This window comes from Coregonus lavaretus (assembly GCF_964263955.1).
Source record: "Coregonus lavaretus genome assembly, chromosome: 15".
NCBI classification, from domain to species: domain Eukaryota; kingdom Metazoa; phylum Chordata; class Actinopteri; order Salmoniformes; family Salmonidae; genus Coregonus; species Coregonus lavaretus.
Genome location: NC_140002.1, coordinates 12,188,038 through 12,215,086, shown reverse-complemented (window position 1 = coordinate 12,215,086; position 27,049 = coordinate 12,188,038). Strand labels below are relative to the sequence as shown.

General features: G+C 43.6%; 1 protein-coding gene across 2 annotated transcripts in view; it reads left to right on the top strand.

The window, feature by feature from the left end:
• LOC311142445 (glucose-6-phosphate exchanger SLC37A2-like) overlaps window positions 1-26,694 on the top strand; it is a gene marked incomplete at its 3' end in the record, with an annotated part of 32,202 nt that extends 5,508 nt beyond the window's left edge. Inside the window, exons 6-18 of one of the 2 annotated variants that reach the window (XM_084178091.1) lie at window positions 2,363-2,439; window positions 2,819-2,985; window positions 3,471-3,508; window positions 3,834-3,980; window positions 4,233-4,323; window positions 4,685-4,747; window positions 12,907-12,992; window positions 13,563-13,611; window positions 13,963-14,036; window positions 14,421-14,499; window positions 15,183-15,280; window positions 17,512-17,576; window positions 23,642-26,694. In XM_084178091.1, coding sequence (XP_084034217.1) covers window positions 2,363-2,439; window positions 2,819-2,985; window positions 3,471-3,508; window positions 3,834-3,980; window positions 4,233-4,323; window positions 4,685-4,747; window positions 12,907-12,992; window positions 13,563-13,611; window positions 13,963-14,036; window positions 14,421-14,499; window positions 15,183-15,280; window positions 17,512-17,576; window positions 23,642-23,657 — 1,050 coding nt within the window. Of the gene's footprint in view, window positions 1-2,362; window positions 2,440-2,818; window positions 2,986-3,470; window positions 3,509-3,833; window positions 3,981-4,232; window positions 4,324-4,684; window positions 4,748-12,906; window positions 12,993-13,562; window positions 13,612-13,962; window positions 14,037-14,420; window positions 14,500-15,182; window positions 15,281-17,511; window positions 17,581-23,641 lie in introns of those variants that run through there. The other variant, XM_084178092.1, reaches the window with a different exon arrangement.
• Between the last annotated feature and the right edge of the window lie 355 nt (window positions 26,695-27,049).

Sequence of the window (27,049 nt, the reverse complement as noted above, 5' to 3'; positions counted from 1 at the left end):
GAAAGGTTGGTCATGGCTCACATCAACAGCATTATCCCAGAAACCCTAGACCCACAACAATTTGCATACCGCCCCAACAGATCCACAGATGATGCAATCTCTATTGCACTCCACACTGCCCTTTCCCACCTGGACAAGAGGAACACCTACGTGAGAATGCTATTCATTGACTACAGCTCAGCATTCAACACCATAGTGCCCTCTAAGCTCATCACTAAGCTAAGGATCCTGGGACTAAACACCTCCCTCTGCAACTGGATCCTGGACTTCCTGACGGGCCGCCCCCAGGTGGTAAGGGTAGGTAACAACACATCTGCCACACTGATCCTCAACACGGGGGCCCCTCAGGGGTGCGTGCTCAGTCCCCTCCTGTACTCTCTGTTCACCCATGACTGCATGGCCAGGCACGACTCCAACACCATCATTAAGTTTGCCGACGACACAACAGTGGTAGGCCTGATCACCGACAACGATGAGACAGCCTATAGGGAGGAGGTCAGAGAGCTGGCCGTGTGGTGCCAGGACAACAACCTCTCCCTCAACGTGACCAAGACAAAGGAGATGATTGTGGACTACAGGAAAAAAAAGAGCACTGAGCACGCCCCCATTCTCATCGACGGGGCTGTAGTGGAACAGGTTGAGAGCTTCAAGTTCCTTGGTGTCCACATCACCAACGAACTATCATGGTCCAAACACGCCAAGACAGTCGTGAAGAGGGCACGACAAAGCCTATTCCCCCTCAGGAGACTGAAAAGATTTGGCATGGGTCCTCAGATCCTCAAAAAATTATACAGCTGCACCATCGAGAGCATCCTGACTGGTTGCATCACCGCCTGGTATGGCAACTGCTTGGCCTCCGACCGCAAGGCACTACAGAGGGTAGTGCGTACGGCCCAGTACATCACTGGGGCCAAGCTTCCTGCCATCCAGGACCTCTATACCAAGCGGTGTCAGAGGAAGGCCCTCAAAATTGTCAAAGACTCCAGCCACCCTAGTCATAGACTGTTCTCTCTGCTACCGCACGGCAAGCGGTACCGGAGTGCCAAGTCTAGGTCCAAAAGACTTCTCAACAGCTTCTACCCCCAAGCCATAAGACTCCTGAACAGCTAATCATGGCTACCCGGACTATTTGCACTGCCCCCCCACCCCATCCTTTTTACGCTGCTGCTACTCTGTTAATTATTTATGCATAGTCACTTTAACTCTACCCACATGTACATATTACCTCAACTACCTCGACTAGCCGGTGCCCCCGCACATTGACTCTGCAACGGTACCCCCCTGTATATATAGCCTCCCTACTGTTATTTTTTTTTATTCCTGCTCTTTTTTTTCTCAACACTTTTTTTGTTGTTGTTTTATTTTTACTTTTTTAGTTAAAAATAAATGCACTGTTGGTTAAGGGCTGTAAGTAAGCATTTCACTGTAATGTCTGCACCTGTTGTATTCGGCGCATGTGACCAATAAAATTTGATTTGATTGATTGCTTCTGTGGACAGGTGTCTTTTTATACAGGTAACAAGCTGAGATTAGGAGCACTCCCTTTAAGAGTGTACTCCTAATCGCAGCTTGTTACCTGTATAAAAGACACCTGGGAGCCAGAAGTCTTTCTGATTGAGAGGGGGTCAAATACTTATTTCCCTCATTAAAATGCAAATCAATTTCTAACATTTGTGGATTTTTGTTGTTGTTATTCTGTCTCTCACTGTTCAAATAAACCTACCATTAAAATTATAGACTGATCATTTATTTGTCAGTGGGCAAACGTACAAAATCAGCAGGGGATCAAATACTTTTTTCCCTCACTGTAACAACCATTCCTGGACCTGACTTCAAAAGCGCGGCACCGATGGACAATACCAGAAAATAGGTTATATTGATTATGTTTCCTGCACAAGGCTGACTGTTCAATGCCCCATATATTGTGCATTCTTTTTGTAGCAAGTATTTCAGAGTTACCTTTGAATTCAGGCCCGACCTGGGGCATGTTCATAAGTGTATGTAACGGAAAACAAAAAATGAGCGTTTCTTACTGCACAAGTCCAGGTAGCCCCTCTCTGTTTCAGTATCATATGACAGTGATAATGTGAGGGAGGCTGAGAGTGTGTTTCCATGCCAGTGCATTTATCAAGGTTGTGTGAAAATGTAATGATGTGGGTAACCGGCCCACCCCCTTCTCTCTTTTTCTCTGTCTTTGTATCTCTTTCTTTTTCTTTATCTCTTTTTCTCTCTTTCTCGTGGGGATACAAAAAGTATCTCGATCTCCCTCTCTTTTTCTCTCATGGGGTCGTGTGTAGGGACATATTTAATGTTGAAATAAAAAGCATTTAAAATCCTAAATCTCCCTCTCTTACTTCCCTAGGCAATGAATGGACTGGTGCAGACGACGGGCTGGCCTGCAGTGGTGGCCTGCGTTGGGAACTGGTTCGGAAAGGGGAAGTGAGTGATACATATCCTTACTGTAGACCGGTTCAGCAATGCTGACTACACAGTATCAGTACCCTCTTTTCCATCTAGTGCAGGGTTTTTACTGTTGCTCAAGGTCAGTCACATGATGTGAAAGTGAATACGAAACTCTCTGATCGGCGCCTTTGGTTGAACAGGTTTGAGTGTAATGAGTTTTTGGACATTCAAAATAGGAACAATTTACAGGCATCCAGTTCCAAATTCAGCATTTGAATGCCAAAAGCTGTCCTCAGTATTTAGGAAGCAGGCTCACTGTCTCACTGTTCACTGTCAAGCTATACAATGTATCTCAAGGTAAATCCACCTCTCTCATTTCCATCCTATCTGTGTGTGTCTGTCCCTCTCCCTCCAGACGAGGGTTCATCATGGGTGTCTGGAACTCCCACACCTCGGTAGGCAACATCCTGGGCTCGCTCATCGCTGGCGTCTTTGTATCCTCGGCCTGGGGCATGTCCTTCATCGTGCCTGGCATCATCATCGCCTCCACGGGCGTTCTCTGCTTCTTCTTCCTGGTGGAGAGTGAGTGTGACCTCTGACCTCTTGGCCCGTATTCATAAAGCGTCTCAGAGTAGGATTGCTGATCTAGAATCAGTTTTGCCTTTTATATTATAATGAATGGACAGAGGGGGCTTGATCCTAGATCAGTGTTCCTACTTTGAGACACTTTATGGATATGCCCAGACCTCCTTCAAAACACGCCTCAACATGTCCATAGTGCTGACTGTGAAATCCATTACAACCTATTGAAGCTTGATAGATCATAGTCAAAATGAAATGTTCATTGCCACTATAAAGTTATTATGGATGATACGTTTTTATTAAGCTAGTTTGAAAAAGGATCATGTTGCATTCTCAGGCAGCATTTATCAGAGTTTTCACTGCAGGCATTTCATCTTAAACCTAGACTGTTCACGTTTAGCAAAATGTAAAATGAGAGTTGGCTTGTCCCAAGACTGTATTTTGACATGAAAATATTTGTGAGCAAAATATTTATTCTGTCACAGAACCAGAAGATGTCGGCTGCAGCCCTCCGCAGCACCATGTAAGTACAACCAAAGAACACATAAAGTAATTGGTGTCCTTAGTAGTATAGAGAAGGGCTGCCTTGCTCAAGGCCAGTTGGTGTAGGTGGCACCTGAGATATGATGCATGGCCCGCTTCACTAACCTCTAGGCTACCAGCCACGCCCAGATTTTGACCATTTTTTTGTGATGACCACCATTTTGTGATTACATTATTTTCCTTTCCTTCGAAATACTTGATATTATAGAGTAATAGAAGAAATGTTAGACAGAATATACTCAACCTTAAAACAGTCAATAGTTGCAGCCCTGGTTAGAACAATGCTAATTGCTGTGTATGGACAGGAGGACAACGAGAAGGAGCCTCTCTTAAAGAACTCATCCAGTAATGAGGAGATCTTCAGCAGTCCTGGTCAGTCCAACTCTATCTCCTCTGAGCCGGCAGAGGAGCACACCAAGGCCATCAGCTTCTGTGGGGCCCTCAGGATACCTGTGAGTGGGGATCACTATCTACTTTCATTTCAAGCCGTTTCAGTCGCTGAATCTCATCAAATGTTACGCAAGTATTCCTCTGGCAAAACAGACACAGGCAATCAACTTAATAATGGGTTGTATTTTATGTCAAGCCTTGAATTCCTGTTTCACCTCTGTGTGTTGTGACTCATTGTTGGTAATTACTCTCCAGACCCACACTGTTGTTATGACAGTTGCTATGACTGTAATATGTGTGTTGTTATCTTACAGGGCGTGATGGAGTTCTCCCTCTGTCTGCTGTTCGCTAAGCTGGTTAGCTACACCTTCCTCTACTGGCTTCCTCTCTACATTGCTAATGTTGGTACGTGCTCAGTTTAGCTCCTATTTGTTTACAGTTTACATTTACATTTACATTTTATTCATTTAGCAGACGCTCTTATCCAGAGCGACTTACAGGAGCAATTAGGGTTAAGTGCCTTGGTCAAGGGCACATCGACAGATTTTTCACCTAGTTGGCTCGGGGATTAGAACCAGCGACCTTTCGGTTACTGGCACAACGCTCTTAACCACTAAGCTATCTGCCGCCCCGTGTCGTTTCACCTGAGGGTTCAAATGCTAACAATGTTAATAAGCTGATAATGATTTGCTTTGCATTGTGAGATGCGCTGTAAGTTAATTTGGCGTACTGTGTCACTTAAAATTCCCAATGTTTATTTCCTCAGCCCATTTTGACCCCAAGGAAGCTGGGGACATGTCAACACTATTTGATGTAGGAGGAATTGTTGGTAAGCCTTAACAGTTTTGTTGCTGACTTTATATGGCATTATCTAACCTCTATAGCCCAATAATCTGTAAGATCATATGAGGAACCAGGAAGCTCTTCTCTGATTGACCTGGATGTTTTGTCTACACTGTAGTCATAACAAATTGTAGAAATAACGAGTGGTTTCTGTATTCATTATGAATCACCAAGTAATATACATATGTGGTTTCTGTACAAAGAGCAGGGAGCTTTTCTAAAGCCTCATAAAGAAGGGCAGTGATTGGTAGATGGGCAACAATAACAAATCAGACATTCAATATATCTTTAAGCATGGTCAAGTTAATAATTATGCTGTGGATTATCTATTAAACCACCCAGACACATCAAAGATACAGTCGTCCTTCTAAACTGAATCCTGGCTTAGGAAGACCACCAAAAACTCTGAAATGTCCATCCCCAACTACAACATTTTCCGTCTAGATAGAACTGCCAAAGGGGGTGGAGTTAGCCTGGTCTGTGCCCAAACAGTTTGAGCTTCTACTTCTAAAAATCCACCTCTCCAGAAATAAGTCTATCACTGTTGCCGCTTGCTACAGACCCCCCTCAGCCCCCAGCTGTGCCCTGGACACCATATGTGAATTGATTGCCCCCCATCTATCCTCAGAGTTCGTACTGCTTGGTTACCTAAACTGGAATATGCTTAACACCCCGGCCGTCCTACAATCTAAACTAGATGCCCTCAATCTCACACAAATTATCAAGGAACCTACCAGGTACAACCTGGTAAACATGGGCACCCTCATAGATATCATCCTGACTAACTTACCCTCTAAATACAGCTCTGCTGTCTTCAACCAGGATCTCAGCGATCACTGCCTCATTGCCTGCGTCCGTAATGGGTCCGCGGTCAAACGACCACCCCTCATCACTGTCAAACGCTCCCTAAAACACTTAAGCAAGCAGGCCTTTCTAATTGACCTGGCCCGGGTATCCTGGATGGTTATTGACCTCATTCCGTCAGTAGAGGATGCCTGGTTGTTCTTTAAAAGTGCTTTCCTCTCCATCTTAAATAAGCATGCCCCATTCTAACTAAGAACAGATATAGCCCCTGGTTCACCCCAGACTTGACTGCCCTTGACCAGCACAAAAACATCCTGTGGCGTACTGCATTAGCATCGAACAGCCCCCGCGATATGCAACTTTTCAGGGAAGTCAGGAACCAATATACACAATCAGTTAGGAAAGCAAAGGCTAGCTTTTTCAAACAGAAATGTGCATCCTGTAGCACTAACTCCAAAAAGTTTTAGCACCTCTTCCCAGCTGCCCACTGCACTGAGGCTAGGAAACACTGTCACCACCGATAAATCTACGATAATCGAGAATTTCAATAAGCATTTTGCTACGGCTGGCAATGCTTTCCACCTGGCTACCCCTACCCCGGCCACCACCTCTGCCCCAATTACAGAGATCATACGTTTCCTGAAGGTCTTGACCAGGTTTGCACACACTGCAGCAGGGATTTTGGCCCACTCCTCCATACAGACCTTCTCCAGATCCTTCAGGTTTTGGGGGCTGTCGCTTGGCAATACGGACTTTCAGCTCCCTCTAAAGATTTTCTATTGGGTTCAGGTCTGGAGACTGGCTAGGCCACTCCAGGACCTTGAGATGCTTCTTACGGAGCCACTCCTTAGTTGCCCTGGCTGTGTGTTTCGGGTCGTTGTCATGCTGGAAGACCCAGCCACGACCCATCTTCAATGTCTTACTGAGGGAAGGAGGTTGTTGGCCAAGATCTCGCGATACATGGCCCCATCCATCCTCCCCTCAATACGGTGCAGTCGTCCTGTCCCCTTTGCAGAAAAGCATCCCCAAAGAATGATGTTTCCACCTCCATGCTTCACGGTTGGGAGGTGTTCTTGGGGTTGTACTCATCCTTCTTCCTCCAAACACGGCGAGTGGAGTTTAGACCAAAAAGCTCTATTTTTGTCTCATCAGACCACATGACCTTCTCCCATTCCTCCTCTGGATCATCCAGATGGTCATTGGCAAACTTCAGACGGGCCTGGACATGCGCTGGCTTGAGCAGGGGGACCTTGCGTGCGCTGCAGGATTTTAATCCATGACGGCGTAGTGTGTTACTAATGGTTTTCTTTGAGACTGTGGTCCCAGCTCTCTTCAGGTCATTGACCAGGTCCTGCCGTGTAGTTCTGGGCTGATCCCTCACCTTCCTCATGATCATTGATGCCACACGAGGTGAGATCTTGCTTGGAGCCCCAGACCGAGGGTGATTGACCGTCATCTTGAACTTCTTCCATTTTCTGATAATTGCGCCAACAGTTGTTGCCTTTTCACCAAGCTGCTTGCCTATTGTCCTGTAGCCCATCCCAGCCTTGTGCAGGTCTACAATTTTATCCCTGATGTCCTTACACAGCTCTCTGGTCTTGGCCATTGTGGAGAGGTTGGAGTCTATTTGATTGAGTGTGTGGAGAGGTGTCTTTTATACAGGTAACAAGTTCAAACAGGTGCAGTTAATACAGGTAATGAGTGGAGAACAGGAGGGCTTCTTAAAGAAAAACTAACAGGTCTGTGAGAGCCGGAATTCTTACTGGTTGGTAGGTGATCAAATACGTATGTCATGCAATAAAATGCAAATGAATTACTTAAAAATCATACAATGTGATTTTCTGGATTTTTGTTTTAGATTCCGTCTCTCACAGTTGAAGTGTACCTATGATAAAAATTACAGACCTCTACATGCTTTGTAAGTAGGAAAACCTGCAAAATCGGCAGTGTACAGTGGGGGAAAAAAGTATTTAGTCAGCCACCAATTGTGCAAGTTCTCCCACTTAAAAAGATGAGAGAGGCCTGTAATTTTCATCATAGGTACACGTCAACTATAACAGACAAAATGAGAAAAAAAACTCCAGAAAATCACATTGTAGGATTTTTAATGAATTTATTTGCAAATTATGGTGGAAAATAAGTATTTGGTCAATGACAAAAGTTTCTCAATACTTTGTTATATACCCTTTGTTGGCAATGACACAGGTCAAACGTTTTCTGTAAGTCTTCACAAGGTTTTCACACACTGTTGCTGGTATTTTGGCCCATTCCTCCATGCAGATCTCCTCTAGAGCAGTGATGTTTTGGGGCTGTCGCTGGGCAACACGGACTTTCAACTCCCTCCAAAGATTTTCTATGGGGTTGAGATCTGGAGACTGGCTAGGCCACTCCAGGACCTTGAAATGCTTCTTACGAAGCCACTCCTTCGTTGCCCGGGCGGTGTGTTTGGGATCATTGTCATGCTGAAAGACCCAGCCACGTTTCATCTTCAATGCCCTTGCTGATGGAAGGAGGTTTTCACTCAAAATCTCACGATACATGGCCCCATTCATTCTTTCCTTTACACGGATCAGTCGTCCTGGTCCCTTTGCAGAAAAACAGCCCCAAAGCATGATGTTTCCACCCCCATGCTTCACAGTAGGTATGGTGTTCTTTGGATGCAACTCTGCATTCTTTGTCCTCCAAACACAACGAGTTGAGTTTTTACCAAAATGTTCTATTTTGGTTTCATCTGACCATATGACATTCTCCCAATCCTCTTCTGGATCATCCAAATGCACTCTAGCAAACTTCAGACGGGCCTGGACATGTACTGGCTTAAGCAGGGGGACACGTCTGGCACTGCAGGATTTGAGTCCCTGGCGGCGTAGTGTGTTACTGATGGTAGGCTTTGTTACTTTGGTCCCAGCTCTCTGCAGGTCATTCACTAGGTCCCCCCGTGTGGTTCTGGGATTTTTGCTCACCGTTCTTGTGATCATTTTGACCCCACGGGGTGAGATTTTGCGTGGAGCCCCAGATCGAGGGAGATTATCAGTGGTCTTGTATGTCTTCCATTTCCTAATAATTGCTCCCACAGTTGATTTCTTCAAACCAAGCTGCTTACCTATTGCAGATTCAGTCTTCCCAGCCTGGTGCAGGTCTACAATTTTGTTTCTGGTGTCCTTTGACAGCTCTTTGGTCTTGGCCATAGTGGAGTTTGGAGTGTGACTGTTTGAGGTTGTGGACAGGTGTCTTTTATACTGATAACAAGTTCAAACAGGTGCCATTAATACAGGTAACGAGAGGAGGACAGAGGAGCCTCTTAAAGAAGTTACAGGTCTGTGAGAGCCAGAAATCTTGCTTGTTTGTAGGTGACCAAATACTTATTTTCCACCATAATTTGCAAATAAATTCATTAAAAATCCTACAATGTGATTTTCTGGACTTTTTTCCCTCAATTTGTCTGTCATAGTTGACGTGTACCTATGATGAAAATTACAGGCCTCTCTCATCTTTTTAAGTGGGAGAACTTGCACAATTGGTGGCTGACTAAATACTTTTTTTCCCCACTGTATCAAATACTTGTTCTCCCCACTGTACCTAGGTGTCTGGTTAGACCGTAAACTGTCCTTCCAGACTCACATTAAGCATCTCCAATCCAAAGTTAAATCTAGAATCGGCTTCCTATTTCGCAACAAAGCCTCCTTCACTCATGCTGCCAAACATGCCCTCGTAAAACTGACTATCCTACCAATCCTTGACTTCGGCTATGTCATTTACGAAATAGCCTCCAACACTCTACTCAGCAAATTGGATGTTGTATATCACAGTGCAATCCATTTTGTCACCAAAGCCCCATATACTACCCACCACTGTGACCTGTACGCTCTCGTTGGCTGGCCCTCACTACATATTCGTTGACAAACCCACTGGCTCCAGGTCATCTATAAATCACTGCTAGGCAAATCCCCGCCTTATCTTAGCTCATTGGTCACCATAGCAACACCCACCCGTAGTATGCGCTCCAGCAGGTATACAGTCATATGAAAAAGTTTGTGCACCCCTCTGAGGCTGCATAATAATTTACTCTGTCGTCACAGAAAATGATCACAGTGGCATGCCATTCATTTTCTAATAAAAGCTGAGTACTGGGGTATTGTCCAGACAAAGATTTTTAGTGTAGCAATATTAAGTTGTATGAAATTAAATCAGATGTGAAAAATAGGCTATGCAAACATTTGGGCACCCTTGTCATTCTGTTGATTTGAATACCTGTAACTACTTAGCACTGATTAATGGAACACACAATTGGTTTGGTGAGCTCATTAAGCCTTGAACTTCATAGACAAGTGCATCCAATCATGAGAATAGGTATTTAAGGTGGCGAATTGCAAGTTGTTGTTCTCTTTGACTCTCCTCTGAAGAGTGGCAACATAGGGGCCTCAAAACAACTCTCAAATGACCTGAAAACAAAGATTGTTCAACATTATGGTTTAGGGGAAGGCTACAAAAAGCTATCGCAGAGATGTAAGCTGTCAGAGTCCACTGTGAGGAACATAGTGAGGAAAAGGAAGACCACAGGCACAGTTCTTGTTATGGCCAGAAGTGGCAGGCAAAGTAAAATATCGGAGAGGCAAAGGCGAAGGATGGTGAGAATGGTCAAAAACAGCCCTCAGACCACCTCCAAAGACCTACAACATCATCTTGCTGCAAATGGTGTCACTGTGCATCGTTCAACAATTCAGCGCACTTTGCACAAGGAGAAGCTGTACGGGAGAGTGATGCAGAAGAAGCCTTCTCTGCACACATACCACAAACGGAGTCGCTTGAGGTATGCAAACGCACATTTGGACAAGCCAGCTTCATTTAGGAATAAGGTGCTGTGGACTGATGAAACAAAGATTGAGTTATTTGGTCATAACAAGGGGCGTTATGCATGGCGACAAAAGAACACAGCGTTCCAAGAAAAACACTTGCTACCCACAGTAAAATTTGGTGGGGGTTCCATCATTCTGTGGGGCTGTGTGGGCAGTGCCGGTACTGGGAATCTTGTTAAAAGTTGAGGGTCGCATGGATTCCACTCAATATAAGCAGATTCTTTGGAATAATGTTGAAGAATCAGTCACAAAGTTGAAATTACGCCGAGGCTGGATATTTCAACAAGACAACGACCCAAAACACTGCTCAAAATCTACCCAGGCATTTATGCAAAGGAACAAGTACAATGTTCTGGAATGGCCATCCCAGTCCCCAGACCTGAATATCATTGAGAATCTGTGGGATGATTTGAAGCGGGCTGTCCATGCTCGGCAACCATCAAACCTAACTGAAGTGGAGATGTTTTGTAAGGAGGAATGGTCCAAAATACCTTCATCCAGAATCCAGACACTCATCAGAGGCTATAGGAAGCGTCTAGAGGCTGTTATTTTAGCAAATGGAGGCTCTACTAAATATTGATGTGATTTTTCTGTCGGGGTGCCCAAATTGATGCACCTGTCTAATTTCGTTTTGATGCATATTGCACATTTTCTGTTAATCCAATAAACCTAATTTCACTACTGAAATATTACTGTTTCCATCAGTTATTCATAGATAGATCAAAATGAAATTGCTGATCCAAACACCCAATTATTTATAAATGGAAATCCTGTAAATTGTCAGGGGTACCCAAACTTTTTCATACGACTCTATCTCACTGGTCATCCCCAAAGCCAACACCTCCTTTGGCCGCCATTCCTTCCAGTTCTCTGCTGCTAATGACTGGAACGAACTGCAAAAATCTCTGAAGCTGGAGACACTTATCTCCCTCACTAACTTTAAGCATCAGTTGTCAGAGCAGCTTACCGATCACTGCACCTGTACACAGCCCATATGAAATTAGCCCACCCAACTACCTCATCCCCATATTGTTATTTATTTTGCTCATTTGCACCCCAGTATCTCTATTTGCACATCTTCTTCTCCACATCTGTCACTCCAGTGTTAATACTAAATTGTAATTATTTTGCACTATGGCCTATTTATTGCCTTACCTCCATAACTTACTACATTTGCACACACTGTATATAGATTTTCTATTGTGTTATTGACTGTATGTTTTGTTTTATCCCATGTGTAACTCTGTGTTGTTGTTGTTTGTATCGCAATGCTTTGCTTTATCTTGGCCAGGTCGCAGTTGTAAATGAGAACTTGTTCTCAACTGGCTTACCTGGTTAAATAAATAGAAAATAGAAATAAACTGAGCTGCAGGACAGGAATGAAACTGCTCAGGGATGTTACCATGAGGCCATTGGTGATTTTAAAAGAGCTACAGTTCAATAGCTGTGATGAGAGAACTGAGGATGGATCAACATTGTAGTGACTCCACAATAATGACCTAAATGACAGAGTGAGAAGAAGAATACAAATATAACGAATACAAAATATTCTAAAATATGCAACAAGGCACTAAAGTAATACTGCAAAAAAACACGGCAAAGCAATACACTTTTTAGCCTAAATGCAAAGCCTTATGTTTGGGGCAAATCCAACACAACACATCACTGAGTAACTGCCTCCTTATTTTCAAGCATGGTGCTGGCTGCATCATGGTATAGGTACGCTTGACTTCGGCAAATACTGGGGAGTTTTTCAGGATTAAAAGAAACGGGATGGAGCTAAGCACAGGCAAAATCCTAGAGGAAAACCAGCTTCAGTCTGCTTTCCACCAGACATTGGGAGAGGAATTCACCTTTCAGCAGGACAATAACCTGCAACACAAGGCCAAATATACCCTTGAGTTGCTTACCAAGAAGACCGTGAATGTTCCTGAGTGGCCTAGTTACAGTTTTGACTTAAATCTGCTTGAAAATCTATGGCAAGACTTAAAAATGGCTGTCTAGACATGATCCCCAACATCTTGACAGAGCTTGAAGAATTATGAAAAGAATAATGGGCTAATATTGCACAATCCAGGTGTGTAAAGCTCTTAGAGACTTACCCAAGAAGACGCACAGCTGTAATCGCTGCCGAAGGTGTTTCTAACATGTATTGACTCAGGGAGCTAAATACTTATGCAATGACTATATTTTAGTTATTTAATTTTGTAAACATTTTTTACAATGAAATCCATTTTAATCCCATTTTGTAACACAATACAGACCATAGTCATAACAAGTAACTGCTCTAGTAGTCTGCCAGAAGAGTTCATTAGAATTGGTCAATTAATGGCTCCTACTGTATGGTGTCTGCGCACTTCCCATATTATTGATCTTCAATGTAGTTCCCTAAATGCCATGGATTAATTTTTTTCAGATTATGTAGGACTGCTGTCTTCCCCTATGTGTTAAGGGTATGTGTTAAGTGTGTGTTGTCTGTCTGCAGGGGGCATCGTGGCTGGACTGGTGTCGGACCAAACTGGGGGCAGAGCCTCTACTTGCTGTGTCATGTTAATCCTGGCTGCCCCTATGGTGAGTGTGCATTCACACAAGACATCACTGGCTTTAAACCATGTGTAACACCATGGCCATTTTTAGTGTCACTTTATTATAGTACACTTAGGACTCCTTAAATTCTAAATGTGGCATTCAAGGGTAATCTGCACATTTCAAACTTTAGAAAACCGGTGCTGGGCAAAATATACTGTAGATCAAGAAAGGAAAGGCCTGAATTACAAATGTGGACAAGACACTTTTATATTCACTTATGAAAAGGGGCAATTCTCTCTGTCAAAGTTTTGATCACTTAATCACATATATGCAATGTAAATATGACTGCATGATGGACGCAGAAAAAGGAATTTGGCTGCGCTTGGAGCTCTCTGGAATTGGCAGTGAACTTCACCCGCTGCCCAAGCCTAAGAAACATTTTGTGTTAGGTCGTGAGCTCCTTGACAGTAGTGTGTCAATCCGTTTTTCAGCATAGCTCAATGTTTTCCTTTTGGGTCTGCATGTGGGTTAGTAAATCATTAGTAAATCCTTCAAGAGTGCCACATTTTACCCACGATCCAGTCTAAATGTTTGTTTTTGTTGCTTTCCTAGTTGTTCCTGTACAACCACATTGGACAGCATAGCCTAGCAACCACAATCGGTAAGAGTTAAGTTATTTTGTATGAAATTTGACTTTGAAGCCATAGAGCCATTTTGGTCTCAACCCCTCTTACTGAAAACAACATAAATGCTCCAATTTAACACATTGTACATTGTACTTTACTGTGTGTCGGTTGTGTGTTTATAGCCTGTGGATTTCACATTTACGCTTAGTCATTTGGCAGACACTCTTATCTAGGGCGACTTGCATTCGGTACATTCAACTAAAGTAGGCAACCAACATAACAACCACATATCACTATGAAAAGCTTCTTTAAAAATAGCCTTGATCTGCTAGCTAGCGTCCTGTACATGCCTGATCCCCATGTTGCTGTGTTCCTCTGCCCTGTAGGGATGCTGTTGGTGTGCGGAGCCCTGGTGAACGGCCCCTACGCCCTCATCACCACCGCCGTGTCTGCTGACCTGGTAAGCTCATCCATCCCAGACTGCACTGCTGCATGCCACTCTCACATGAGGTCCTCAGCTCTCCCAAAGTCACACAGAGGAGATAAGCTCGGCATTGCCCCCTCACCCCAAATTCCCCAGGTCCCCTGTTAGTCCAAGACTGTGTCTAATGCGTCTTTCCTCGATTCCTCGCATTCTATCTCCCTCGCCTCTTTCTCAAACCGTATTGGAGAAGAAGATCCAAGGTCCCTCCCGTCAGACCTTCACCTTCCATGTGTTTTGAGGAGAGGAGGTGAGGAGAGAGGATGCAAGGAATCGAGGAGAGACACATTTGGAAAGAGCCCAAGTCTTTTATGCAGTCACGGACTGAATGTTGATTCATAATGAGGGTTTTTCCTTTCATAGGGGACGCATGAGAGCCTGAAAGGAAACTCTAGAGCCTTGTCAACGGTCACTGCCATTATTGACGGCACGGGGTCAATAGGTATGTGGGGAATTTCTGGGACACACGGGGGATTGGTACTCTTGATCTTTTTTCTTTTTATTTGATGCTTGTAATTGTCCTCCCGAGTGGCGCAGTGGTCTAAGGCACTGCATCGCAGTGCTAGCTGTGCCACTAGAGATCCTGGTTCGAATCCAGGCTCTGTCGTAGCCGGCCGCGACTGGGAGACCCATGGGGCAGCGCACAATTGGCCCAGTGTCGTCCAGGGTAGGGAATGGCCGGCAGGGATGTAGCTCAGTAGAGCATGGCATTTGCAACGCCAGGGTTGTGGGTTCGATTCCAGTATAACAAATAAAAATGTATGCACTCACTAACTGTAAGTCGCTCTGGATAAGAGCGTCTGCTAAATTACTAAAATGCTATGATGCATTTGTGTGCGCCTGTGTCAATGCATGAAGGAAGGTTTTTATTTTAGGTCACCTATGTTTTGAGATTAACTTCAATGCTCAGTTATTGCAGTGTTATGTGACAATGACTAATTGTATACAGTTTATGTACAAGGTCCATGGCTCATACAAAACTATTTTCCATTGTAAATCATGTAGTGTTCTAAAGGCAGAATTTTTATTATTGTTGTCCCAAATCAAATTGTATATCCAGTCCTGGTTTCAGGTGCTTGGGTTCCCCTGCGCAAGTGTTTCTCTTATTCTCTGACTGTCCTCTAGGTGCCGCCCTAGGTCCTCTGTTAGCAGGGCTGATCTCTCCGACGGGATGGAACAATGTCTTCTTCATGCTGATCACTGCCGATATCCTCGCCTGTTTGGTTAGTTTTTAGTCTTTATGTTTTTATTAACATGTTTTATAAATCACTGCAATATTTTAGCCACATGTACAAAGAGGGTGCTACACCTGTGGATTGTGGACAAAATGAATGATACTCTTAATACCATATGACAGTGTTTCCCGACCCTTGTTTGAGTACCCCCAACAGTACACAGTTTCGTTGTAGCCCTTGACAAACACACCTCATTCAACTCATTTGAGGTTTTGTTGACAAGTTGAATCAGGTGTGCTTGTCCAGGATTGCAATAAAAAGGTGTACTGTCATGGGATGCCACCTTTCCAACAAGTCATTTCGTCAAATTTCTGCCCTGCAAGAGCTGTCCAGGTCAACTGTAAGTGCTGTTATTGTGAAGTGGAAATGTCTAGGAGCAACAACGGCTTAGCCGCGAAGTGATAGACCACACAAGCTCACAGAACGGGACCGCCGAGTGCTGAAGCGCATAGCGCGTAAAAATCGTCTGTCCTCTGTTGCAACACTTCTACTGAATTCCAAACTGCCTCTGGAAGTAACGTAGAACTGTTCATCGGGAGCTTCATGAAATGGGTTTCCATGGCCGAGCAGCCGCACACAAGCCTAAGATCACCATGTGTAATGCCAAGCGTCGGTTGGAGTGGTGTAAAGCTCGCTACCATTGGGCTCTGGAACAGTGGAAACGCATTCTCTGGAGTGATGAATCACGCTTCACCATCTGGCAGTCCGACGGACGAATCTGGGTTTGGCAGATGCCAGGAGAACGCTACCTGCCCAAATGCATAGTGCCAACTGTAAATTTCGGTGGAGGAATAATGGTCTGGGGCTGTTTTTAAATTGTGTTTATAAATATATAGAAAAATATATATTTTTCGGAAAGTATTCAGACCGCTTGACTTTTTCCACATTTTGTTATTTTACAGCCTTATTTTAAAATTTATTAAATAGTTTTTTCCCCTCATCAATGTACACACAATACCCGATAATGACAAAGCAAAAACAGGTTGTTATACATTTTTGAAAAAAACCCCCGGAAATATCACATTTACATAAGTATTCAGACCCTTTACTCAGTACTTTGTTGAAGCATCTTTGGCAGCGATTACAGCCTTGAGTCTTCTTGGGTATGACGCTACAAGCTTGGCACACCTGTATTTGGGGAGTTTCTCTCATTGTTCTCTGCAGATCCTGTCAAGCTCTGTCAGGTTGGATGGGGAGCGTCGCTGCACAGCTATTTTCAGGTCTCTCCAGAGATGTTTGATCGGGTTCAAGTCCGGGCTCTGGCTGGGCCACTTATGGACATTCAGATATTTGTCCCGAAACCACTCCTGCATTGTCTTGGCTGTGTGCTTAAGGTCGTTGTCCTGTTGGAAGGTGAACCTTCACCCAAGTCTGAGGCCCTGAGCTCCCTGGAGCAGGTTTTCATCAAGGATCTCTCTGTACTTTGGTCCGTTCATCTTTCCCTCGATTCTAACTAGTCTCCCAGTCCCTGCCGCTGAAAAACATCCTCACAGCATGATGTTGCCACCACCATGCTTCACCGTAGGGATGGTGCCAGGTTTCCTCCAGACGTGATGCTTGACATTCAGGCCAAAGAGTTCAATGTTGGTTTCATCAGACCAGAGAATCCTGTTTGTCATGGTCTGAGAGTCCTTGGGTTCTTGGTCACCTCCCTGACCAAGGCCGGGCGGCCAGCTCTAGGAAGAGTCTTGGTGGTTCTAAACTTCTTCTATGTAAGATTGATGGAGGCCACTGTGTTCTTGGGGACCTTCAATGCTGCCGACATTTTTTGGTACTTCCCCAGATTGACACAGTCTCTGAGCTCTATGGACATTTCCTTCGACCTCATGGCTTGGTTTTTGCTCTGACATGCACTGTTAACTGTGGGACCTTATATAGACAGGTGTGTGCCTTTCCAAATCATGTCCAATCAATTTAATTTACCACAAGTGGACTCCAATCAAGTTGTAAAAACATTTCAAGGATGATCAATATAAACAGGATGCGCCTGAGTTCAATTTTGAGTCTCATGGCAAAGGGTCTGAATACTTATGTAAATAAGGTATTTCGGTTTTATATTTTTTATACATTTGCAATTTAATCCATTTTAGAGTAAGGCTGTAACGTAGCAAAATGTGGAAAAAGGCAAGGAGTCTGAATACTTTCTGAATGCACTGTATGTTTAAAAACAGATCTATTTTAGTAAGCTATGTTGAGTGTGCTGTCTCCCTGTTTTCCAGCTGCTGTCCAGGCTGGTGTATAAGGAGGTGAGGGGCTGGTGTGGACACAGCCCCAGACAAAGAGGGTGAGCCGCTCACAACTACACCACTGGGAATCATATAACCATTCAGGAAACCCAAATTAATGTTAGTCATAAAATCATACCTGTTTTATCCAAGGAGTGAACAAATACTGGCTACTTCACTTAAAAGGGGCAAAATGCAATTGAACTTGAGTGTGGACTAAAATGACTATTCCTTTAAATACAGGTCAAAGCCACAAATAGAGTTCAATGTGTCAAATCGGAGGGCCTGTTGTCTGGACCTCTGGCAGTCGCTATGGTGGTGCCACAGGGTTCAATTCTCGGGCCGACTCTATTCTCTGTGTATATCAATGATGTCGCTCTTGCTACTGGTGACGCTCGGATCCACCTCTATGCGGACGACACCATTTTGTATACATCTGGCCCTTCATTGGACACTGTGTTAACAAACCTCCAAATGAGCTTCAACGCCATACAACACTCCTTCCGTAGCCTCCAACTGCTCTTAAACACTAGTAAAACTAAATGCATGCTCTTCAACCGAACACTGCTTGCACCCGCCCACCCGACTAGAATCACTACTCTCGGCGGGTCTGACCTAGAGTATGTGGACTACAAATACATACAGTGGGGAGAACAAGTATTTGATACACTGCCGATTTTGCAGGTTTTCCTACTTACAAAGCATGTAGAGGTCTGTAATTTTTATCATAGGTACACTTCAACTGTGAGAGACGGAATCTAAAACAAAATTCCAGAAAATCACATTTTATGATTTTTAAGTAATTAATTTGCATTTTATTGCATGACATAAGTATTTGATCACCTACCAACCAGTAAGAATTCTGGCTCTCACAGACCTGTTTGTTTTTCTTTAAGAAGCCCTCCTGTTCTCCACTCATTACCTGTATTAACTGCACCTGTTTGAACTCGTTACCTGTATAAAAGACACCTCTCCACACACTCAATCAAACAGACTCCAACCTCTCCACAATGGCCAAGACCAGAGAGCTGTGTAAGGACATCAGGGATAAAATTGTAGACCTGCACAAGGCTGGGATGGGCTACAGGACAATAGGCAAGCAGCTTGGTGAGAAGGCAACAACTGTTGGCGCAATTATTAGAAAATGGAAGAAGTTCAAGATGACGGTCAATCACCCTCGGTCTGGGGCTCCATGCAAGATCTCACCTCATGGGGCATCAATGATCATGAGGAAGGTGAGGAATCAGCCCAGAACTACATGGCAGGACCTGGTCAATGACCTGAAGAGAGCTGGGACCACAGTCTCAAAGAAAACCATTAGTAACACACTACGCCGTCATGGATTAAAATCCTGCAGCGCACGCAAGGTCCCCCTGCTCAAGCCAGCGCATATCCAGGCCCGTCTGAAGTTTGCCAATGACCATGGGAGAAGGTCATGTGGTCTGATGAGACAAAAATAGAGCTTTTTGGTCTAAACTCCACTCGCCGTGTTTGGAGGAAGAAGAAGGATGAGTACAACCCCAAGAACACCATCCCAACCGTGAAGCATGGAGGTGGAAACATCACTCTTTGGGGATGCTTTTCTGAAAAGGGGACAGGACGACTGCACCGTATTGAGGGGAGGATGGATGGGGCCATGTATCGCGAGATCTTGGCCAACAACCTCCTTCCCTCAGTAAGAGCATTGAAGATGGGTCGTGGCTGGGTCTTCCAGCATGACAACGACCCGAAACACACAGCCAGGGCAACTAAGGAGTGGCTCCGTAAGAAGCATCTCAAGGTCCTGGAGTGGCCTAGCCAGTCTCCAGACCTGAACCCAATAGAAAATCTTTGGAGGGAGCTGAAAGTCCGTATTGCCCAGCGACAGCCCCGAAACCTGAAGGATCTGGAGAAGGTCTGTATGGAGGAGTGGGCCAAAATCCCTGCTGCAGTGTGTGCAAACCTGGTCAAGACCTACAGGAAACGTATGATCTCTGTAATTGCAAACAAAGGTTTCTGTACCAAATATTAAGTTCTGCTTTTCTGATGTATCAAATACTTATGTCATGCAATAAAATGCAAATTAATTACTTAAAAATCATACAATGTGACTTTCTGGATTTTTGTTTTAGATTCTGTCTCTCACAGTTGAAGTGTACCTATGATAAAAATTACAGACCTCTACATGCTTTGTAAGTAGGAAAACCTGCAAAATCGGCAGTGTATCAAATACTTGTTCTCCCCACTGTAGGTGTCTGGTTAGACTGTAAACTCTCCTTCCAGACTCACATTAAGCATCTCCAATCAAAAGTTAGATCTAGTTCGCAAACAAAGCCTCCTTCACTCATGCTGCCAAACATGCCCTCGTAAAACTGACTATCCTACTGATCCTTGACTTCGGCGATGTCATTTACAAAATAGCCTCCAACACTCTACTCAGAAAGCTGGATGTAGTCTATCACAGTGCCATCCGTTTTGTCACCAAAGCCCCATATACTACTCACCATTTTGACCTGTACACTCTTGTTGCCTGGCCCTCACTACATATTCGTCACCAAACCCACTGGCTCCAGGTCATCTATAAATCACTGCTAGGCAAATCCCCGCCTTATCTTAGCTCACTGGTCACCATAGCAACACCCACCCGTAGTCTGCGCTCCAGCAGGTATATCTCACTGGTCATCCCCAAAGCCAACACCTTTGGCCGCCATTCCTGGAACAAACTGCAAAAATCTCTGAAGCTGGAGACTCTTATCTACCTCACTAACTTTAAGCAGCAGTTGTCAGAGCAGCTTACCGATCACTGCACCTGTACATAGCCATTCTGAAATTAGCCCACCCAACTACCTCATCCCCATATTGTTATTTATTTAGCTAATTTGCACCCCAGTATCTCTATTTGCACATCATCTTTTGCACATCTATCATTCCAGTGTTAATACGAAATTGTAACTATTTTGCAGTATGGCCTATTTATTGCCTTACCTCCATAATTTACTACATTCACACACACTGTATATATATTTTCTGTTGTATTTTTGACTTTTTGTTTTGTTTACCCCATATGTAACTCTGTGTTGTTGTTTTTATCGCACTGCTTTGCTTTATCTTGGCCAGGTCGCAGTTGTAAATGAGAACTTGTTCACAACTGGCTTACCTGGTTAAATAAAAATAAAATATAAAATAGAGCTACTCCACAGGGCTTTATACATTAGCCTTTCCCTAGAGGTTAAGGGTGCTCATTATTCTACTCCAAAGTGGCCTCCAGGCTGCTGATTAATTGGCCAGCTTTAAGTGAAAATTTGCAGTTGCACCTCAGGCTATTTTTAGAGATCAGAAGTTGTCAATTACGATTAATCTGGGACCTTGATTGCGTCTTGAGAGTTGTATATTTCCACCAGGTTCCCATAGGATTTAAGACATGATTGTCTTGAGTTGGGGTTATTAGACACTGGATCAAATAAAATCAAATGATCTACATATGTTTTTTAATATATTAGTCAAATGCTTACTTACGTGCCCTTCCCAACAATGTAGAGAGAAATAATAGAAAAGTAAAAACACGTAATAATAAATACACAATGAGTAACGATAACTTGGCTATATACATGGGGTACCAGTACAGAGTCAATGTGCAGGGGTACGAAGTAATTGAGTTGAGTATGTACATATAACTTGGAATAAAGTAACAGATAATAAACAGTAGCAGCAGTGTATGTGATGGGTAAAAAAAAAGTTTGTGCAAAAAGGGTCAATGCAGATAGTCCGGGTAGCTATTTCGTTAACTATTTAACTAACTATTTAGCAGTCTTATGGCTTGGGGGTAAAAGGGTCCTGTTGGTTCCATACTACGCTTGCCGTGCAGAGAGAACAGTCAATAATTTGGGTTTAGGGCCTTCCTTTGAAAATGTTTAGGGCCTTCCTCTGACACCGCCTGCTATAGAGGTCCTGGATGGCAGGGAGCTCGGCCCCAGTGATGTACTGGGCCGTACACACTGCCCTCTGTAGCGCCTTGCCGTTGGATGCCAAGCAGTTGCCATACCAAGCGGTTATGCAGCCAGTCAAGATGCTCTCAATGGTGCAGCTGTATAACTTTTTGAGGATCTGAGGGCCATGCCAAATCTTTTCAGCCTCCTGAGGGGAAGAGGTGTTGTTGTACCCTTTTCACGACTGTGTTGGAGTGTGTTGACCATGATAGAGCCTTAGTAATGTGGACACAGAAGAACTTGAAGCTGTCGACCCGCTCCACTACAGCCCGTCAATGTGCATGGGGGGCGTGCTCGGCCCTCCGTTTCCTGTAGTCCACGATCAGCTCCTTTGTCTTGCTGATGTTGAGGGAAAGGTTGTTGTCCTGGTACCACACTGCCAGGTCTCTGACCTCCTCCCTACAGGCTGTCTCATTGGCATCGGTGATCAGGCCTACCACCATAATGTTGTCGGCAAACTGAATGATGGTGTTGGAGTTGTGGGTGAACAGGAAGTACAGGAGGTGACTAAGCACGTACCCCTGAGGGGCCCCCGTGTTGAGGGTCAGCGTGGCGGTGATGTTGTTGCCTACCCTCACCACCTGGGGGCGGCCCTTCAGGATGTCCAGGATCCAGTCGCAGAGGGAGGTGTTCAGTACCAGGGTCCTTAGCTTAGTGATGAGCTTGGAGGGCACTATGGTGTTGAACGCTGAGCTTTAGTCAGTGAACAGCATTCTCACATAGGTGTTCCTCTTGTCCAGGTGTGAAAGGGCAGTGTGGAGTGCATTAGAGATAATCTGTGGATCTGTTGGGGGCGGTGTCTGGGATGATGTTGTTGATGTGAGCCATAACCAGCCTTTCAAAGCATTTCATGGCTACAGATGTGAGTAGTCATTTAGACAGGTTACCTATGGCGTTCTTGGGCACAGGGATAATGGTGGTCTGCTAGAAACAGGTAGGTATTACGGACTGTGTCAGGGAGAGGTTGAAAATGTCACTGAAGACACTTGCCATCTGGTCAGCGCATGCTCTGAGTATGCGTCCTGGTAATTCGTCTGGCCCAGCAGCCTTGTGAATGTTAAGCTGTTTAAAGGTCTTACTCACATCAAATGTTATGCAGAATCGTCTCTTCTTTATTCTTGCACAACATCAAGTAACGGATTCTTGATTACAAGTACCTTTCCATGTTAATGCAGATCTATATTAACGCTGGGCAACTGTGCTTAAGAGCCATTGTTACAATGTGGCTGTTTTATCACAATATCAAATCATTTCTGGGTAACAATTTAAGTACCTGACTTTGATTGTTTTCAATTAAAATGGTCAAAAAGACACCGCTTCTTAGCAAAGAGCAATTTCTCAAGCACTAATTTTGCTAGGGCTGTCTGGGAGTGGGGAGGGGACACTGAACTAGCTAATGGAGTTTTGAACGCTTTCTTATTGGTCCCACCAAAACAGGCTGAAATTTGAGACTGTGTTTTCGAACAACTCTTTCACTAAAAGGGCTTTATCATTTTCACAATTTGACAGTATTATTCCATCCTCATAGTGTGGAAATTATAAATAAAACACAGAAAAATCTAGTTTTTGACTGCACTGGGCCTTTTTTGGAAACTATAGTAGGACTACATTACCCACAATGCACCTGGTAACATGTCTGGTTTTGTCATAATGCAGTTACACTACAGGCCAAGGTGTCCGTCTCTTTGTGCTACAAAACGGTGTCGAAGGTAAAAGGAAGCTGTATCCACCCCATTATCCACAACTGTGCATGGCGCCGGCCACTCTCACGCTGTCCCTTTTATTTCAAGTCCCAAACTAACCCTCATATCCTGTGAAATAATGCTGCTTTCAAATAAAGCAAGACTCCATCCCCAACAACAATTGTGCACCTCATGGCTCTATGCTGCCCCCCATTTATTCCACCTCCCAAACTAACTCGATAGCATTAGCCTCTCTCCAGCAAAATTGTGAATAGGCTAGGGGCCATATTGACTTGCAAATTCTTTTGGAGGGTATACTCAGTTGAAGATTCTGTGGTGGTTCCTTCACCGCCAGTCCTCAAATATGAAATTACATTGAATTAATCAGATCCAATGATCTGGTGCCTATGTTAATGACCGGAATAGGTTTGCATTCGGTCCATTCTGAAATAGGCTAATCTAACCTTGTGTTGGCAGGTTCAAAGAAATCTGAGTGGCCGTCTGGGACAAGAGACCGTATCACACCTGCGAGGAAGGACGCAGGAAAAAGGACCCAGTATTAATCCCTGAGGCACACCACGATTCATACAGTACTGGTCCTTTCATCCTTCATCCTTCAGCCTTAATGGACCCAGACCCCGTCACCAGCGGATGAAAGGAGCTGAAAAAGGAGGAAGGGGCCATTGATATTCTGGGATCGTCTGATGGAGAGAACATGTCCCTTCCTCAAGTAGCCACAAAGCTCTTTCTCTTTTAAACAACTAATGCCTTTCTTATAGCCCCTCTCGGGGCTGTGTGCGTCTTTTATCATAGAAATTCTGTGCACACTGTGCATTTCCCCAATCTCCTGCCTCTAGTTAAGATCACGTGCCAGTATTGGGCAAGTTACATTCGGGGGAGCTCATTTTACACAGCCGGGGGACAACAAACTACATAAGCAGCAAGGGAGGAGTTTTTAATCAAGTGCTGTGGCGGCGAATGTCATCACTAACTAAAACACAACAGAACAATTGTCTGACAGATCAAAAAAGCAATAATCATTTCTCAGATGGCACCATCACATTATTCTATTTGTCTCTGATGCAAATAGTTGTTGAAATGTTTGTTGACCAATGATAATAATAATAATAATATAACATGCCATTACAGGCTTACAGTCATAATGATTAGAAGTTAGTTAGTATCCACCATGTGCACTTCGTTGTTTCGTTTTTGACTCCACCTCTCATAGCGGGCCAAGTCGTCAATTTTGAGCAGGGTGTGGTGATACTGATGGTTTGTCGGGACTAATAGTTTCTACGGTTGTGGATAGATCAGGAGTTCCCAAACTTTTTTGGCCCGCGACCCCCTTTTAGATTCTTTTTGAGACCCTGCCATGTAAAAAAAAAAAAGGTGATGTAATAAACGGCCAACGTTTACTTTTTTAATTGTGTCTATGACCGTCTATTACAAATTAGTCTGACAGCACTTTTGACAGTATTTCAATCTGAAAGAAGTATGGTTTGAAGTGAATGAAATGCATCAGAAAGGTATTGGAAAGTTTAGAAGATCATCAGGCAATAATTTTTAGAATGATATTCTGTGTAGAAAATAACATAATCATTGATGATGTTCTTTTCCCCCCAGTCTGATTTAGTTAGCGCCTAGTCTTTTGCACTCTGTTCTAATGAGTCCTGCGTGGCTTGTGGGCATTGTAGAGGGAAACAGAAGACACGTGTTCCTGAGAGTCTTATCTTTCAGTGATGGGTTAAATATAATTTGGTAGCTTAAAGATGGAGCCACATTTGTAGGAAGAAAACAGAAACCGCTATGTTTATTACAACTGCAACTAGTGGCTTCTATGAAATATGCACAATTTCAGACTTTCTCTCGCGAACCCCATTGGGAAATGGTGGGCTAGATGGAGTTAATCTACGGAGAGAAGTTTCTGTAACTAGCAGGTTAGGAGAATTAACGTAGCAGCTTAAGAGAATGAAGTTAAGGTTAGGAAAAGGGTTAGGCTTAGCTAAAATGCAACGGCTGTCAACAACTGTTGTCCTCGACGCGACAACTAGATAGAGCTGTACTCCATCTAGCCACAATCGTAGAAACCATCAGTCCAGACAAACCATCAGTATAATAGCAAGGGCATTTGACTTTTGCCGTCGGGCTCCTAGATTGCAAGTTGAGCACTAACTCCTCCCACGCGGCCAACAGCCGGGGGACCGGGCCATGCAAAATGAGCTCACCCAATGTTTTCATGTGTGACTTTGATTGTAAGTGTATCTGTTTCAGTGGCACGTAACAACTACTCTCCTACATATTTATTTGGGCAGGGAAGCTAAAACTTTTAATTTGGCTGTATACTCCAGCATTTTGGATTGGAGATCAAATGTTTTGAGATCAAATGATCCGACAATACATAATGTCACCTTTTATTTTAGGGTGTTTTCATACATATCTGTTTAACCATTTAGAAATGAAAGCATTTTATGTATCTAGCACCTCCATTTTGAAAGTATTTGGACAAATTCAATTAGTGTATTAAATTTAGTCAAGTTGAGTATTTGGTCCCATATTCCTAGCACACAATGACTACATCAAGCTTGTGACTCTGCTAATTTGTTGGATGCATTTGCTGTTTGTTTTGGTTGTTTCAGAATTTTCTGTGCCCAATAGAAATGAATGGCATTGTGTCATTTTGGAGTCACTTTTTTATTGTAAATAAGAATAGGATATGTTTCGGAACACGTCTACATTTTAATGTGGATGCTTCCATGATTACAGATAATCATGAATGAATCGTGAATAATGATGAGTGAGAAAGTTGGAGGCATAAATATCATACCCCACTGTTATTGATAATGGTGAACGGTTAGCATGTTTTGGGGGCATGATCTTTGTGCATCTAACTTTCTCACTCATCCTTATTCACCCTCAAATAACAGGTGACATTCTGTCTTGTAGGCTCATATAAAACATTTCATGTCAAATCCAAAATGCTGGAGTATAGAGCCAAATGAAAAGTTTTAGCTTCACTGTCCAAGTAAACACCTAGGGGACCAGTGTCCACTTGGTGTTTCATTCCTTGTAGATATTTATTTTTTGTTTAAAATTTTAGTCATTTAGAAGACACTCTCTTATCCAGAGCGACTTACAGTAGTGAGTGCATACATTTTCATACTTTTTTTGTACTGCTCCCCCGTGGGAATCGAACCCACAACCCTGGTGTTGCAAGCAGCATCCTGTACCAACTGAGCATCCTCGCTAGTGGAGGTGATAATTGTACTTCAGTGACCCTCTGTTGCTTTGTTGTAGTCAGATGTGTTGCTAGAGGTGGCGTAAATAAAAAATTAAGGAGGGATGCACATCATTGTAGTGCCCCAAATGAAGTCCGACGTTATGACATGCATAAGCTATGCAGAGGGCAGGCTTTATTATGTTGTTATATGACTAATATTCAAAGTAGGTTTAGAAAAGTTTTATATGATGTAGTGTATGTACATCTGATGTCTGATTAAGCTGAATAAATCTGAGCATGACCAACTGTATTTCAATTCCTGAAAAGGGCATGTTTTACTTTTATATAGAATGAATATTCAAAGGGGAATTATTTATTAAAAGGAAGTCTACCTAAAATCTGAAATGTAAAATGCTCCAGGATGTTTTTATCTTGTCATATTTTATGTAATGTGGAAAATTGGTAACAGCACAGAAACGGCTGATACTCGCTTATCTAAATCCCATATTACTCAAAAACATCTATTCTGATACCACATCACCCATGGCTGCATCTCAAATAGCACCCGATTCCCTTTATAGTGCACAACTTTTGACCAGGGCCCATAGGACTGGTCAAACAGTGTACTATATAGGCAAAATGGTACTATTTGGGATGCACTAAAC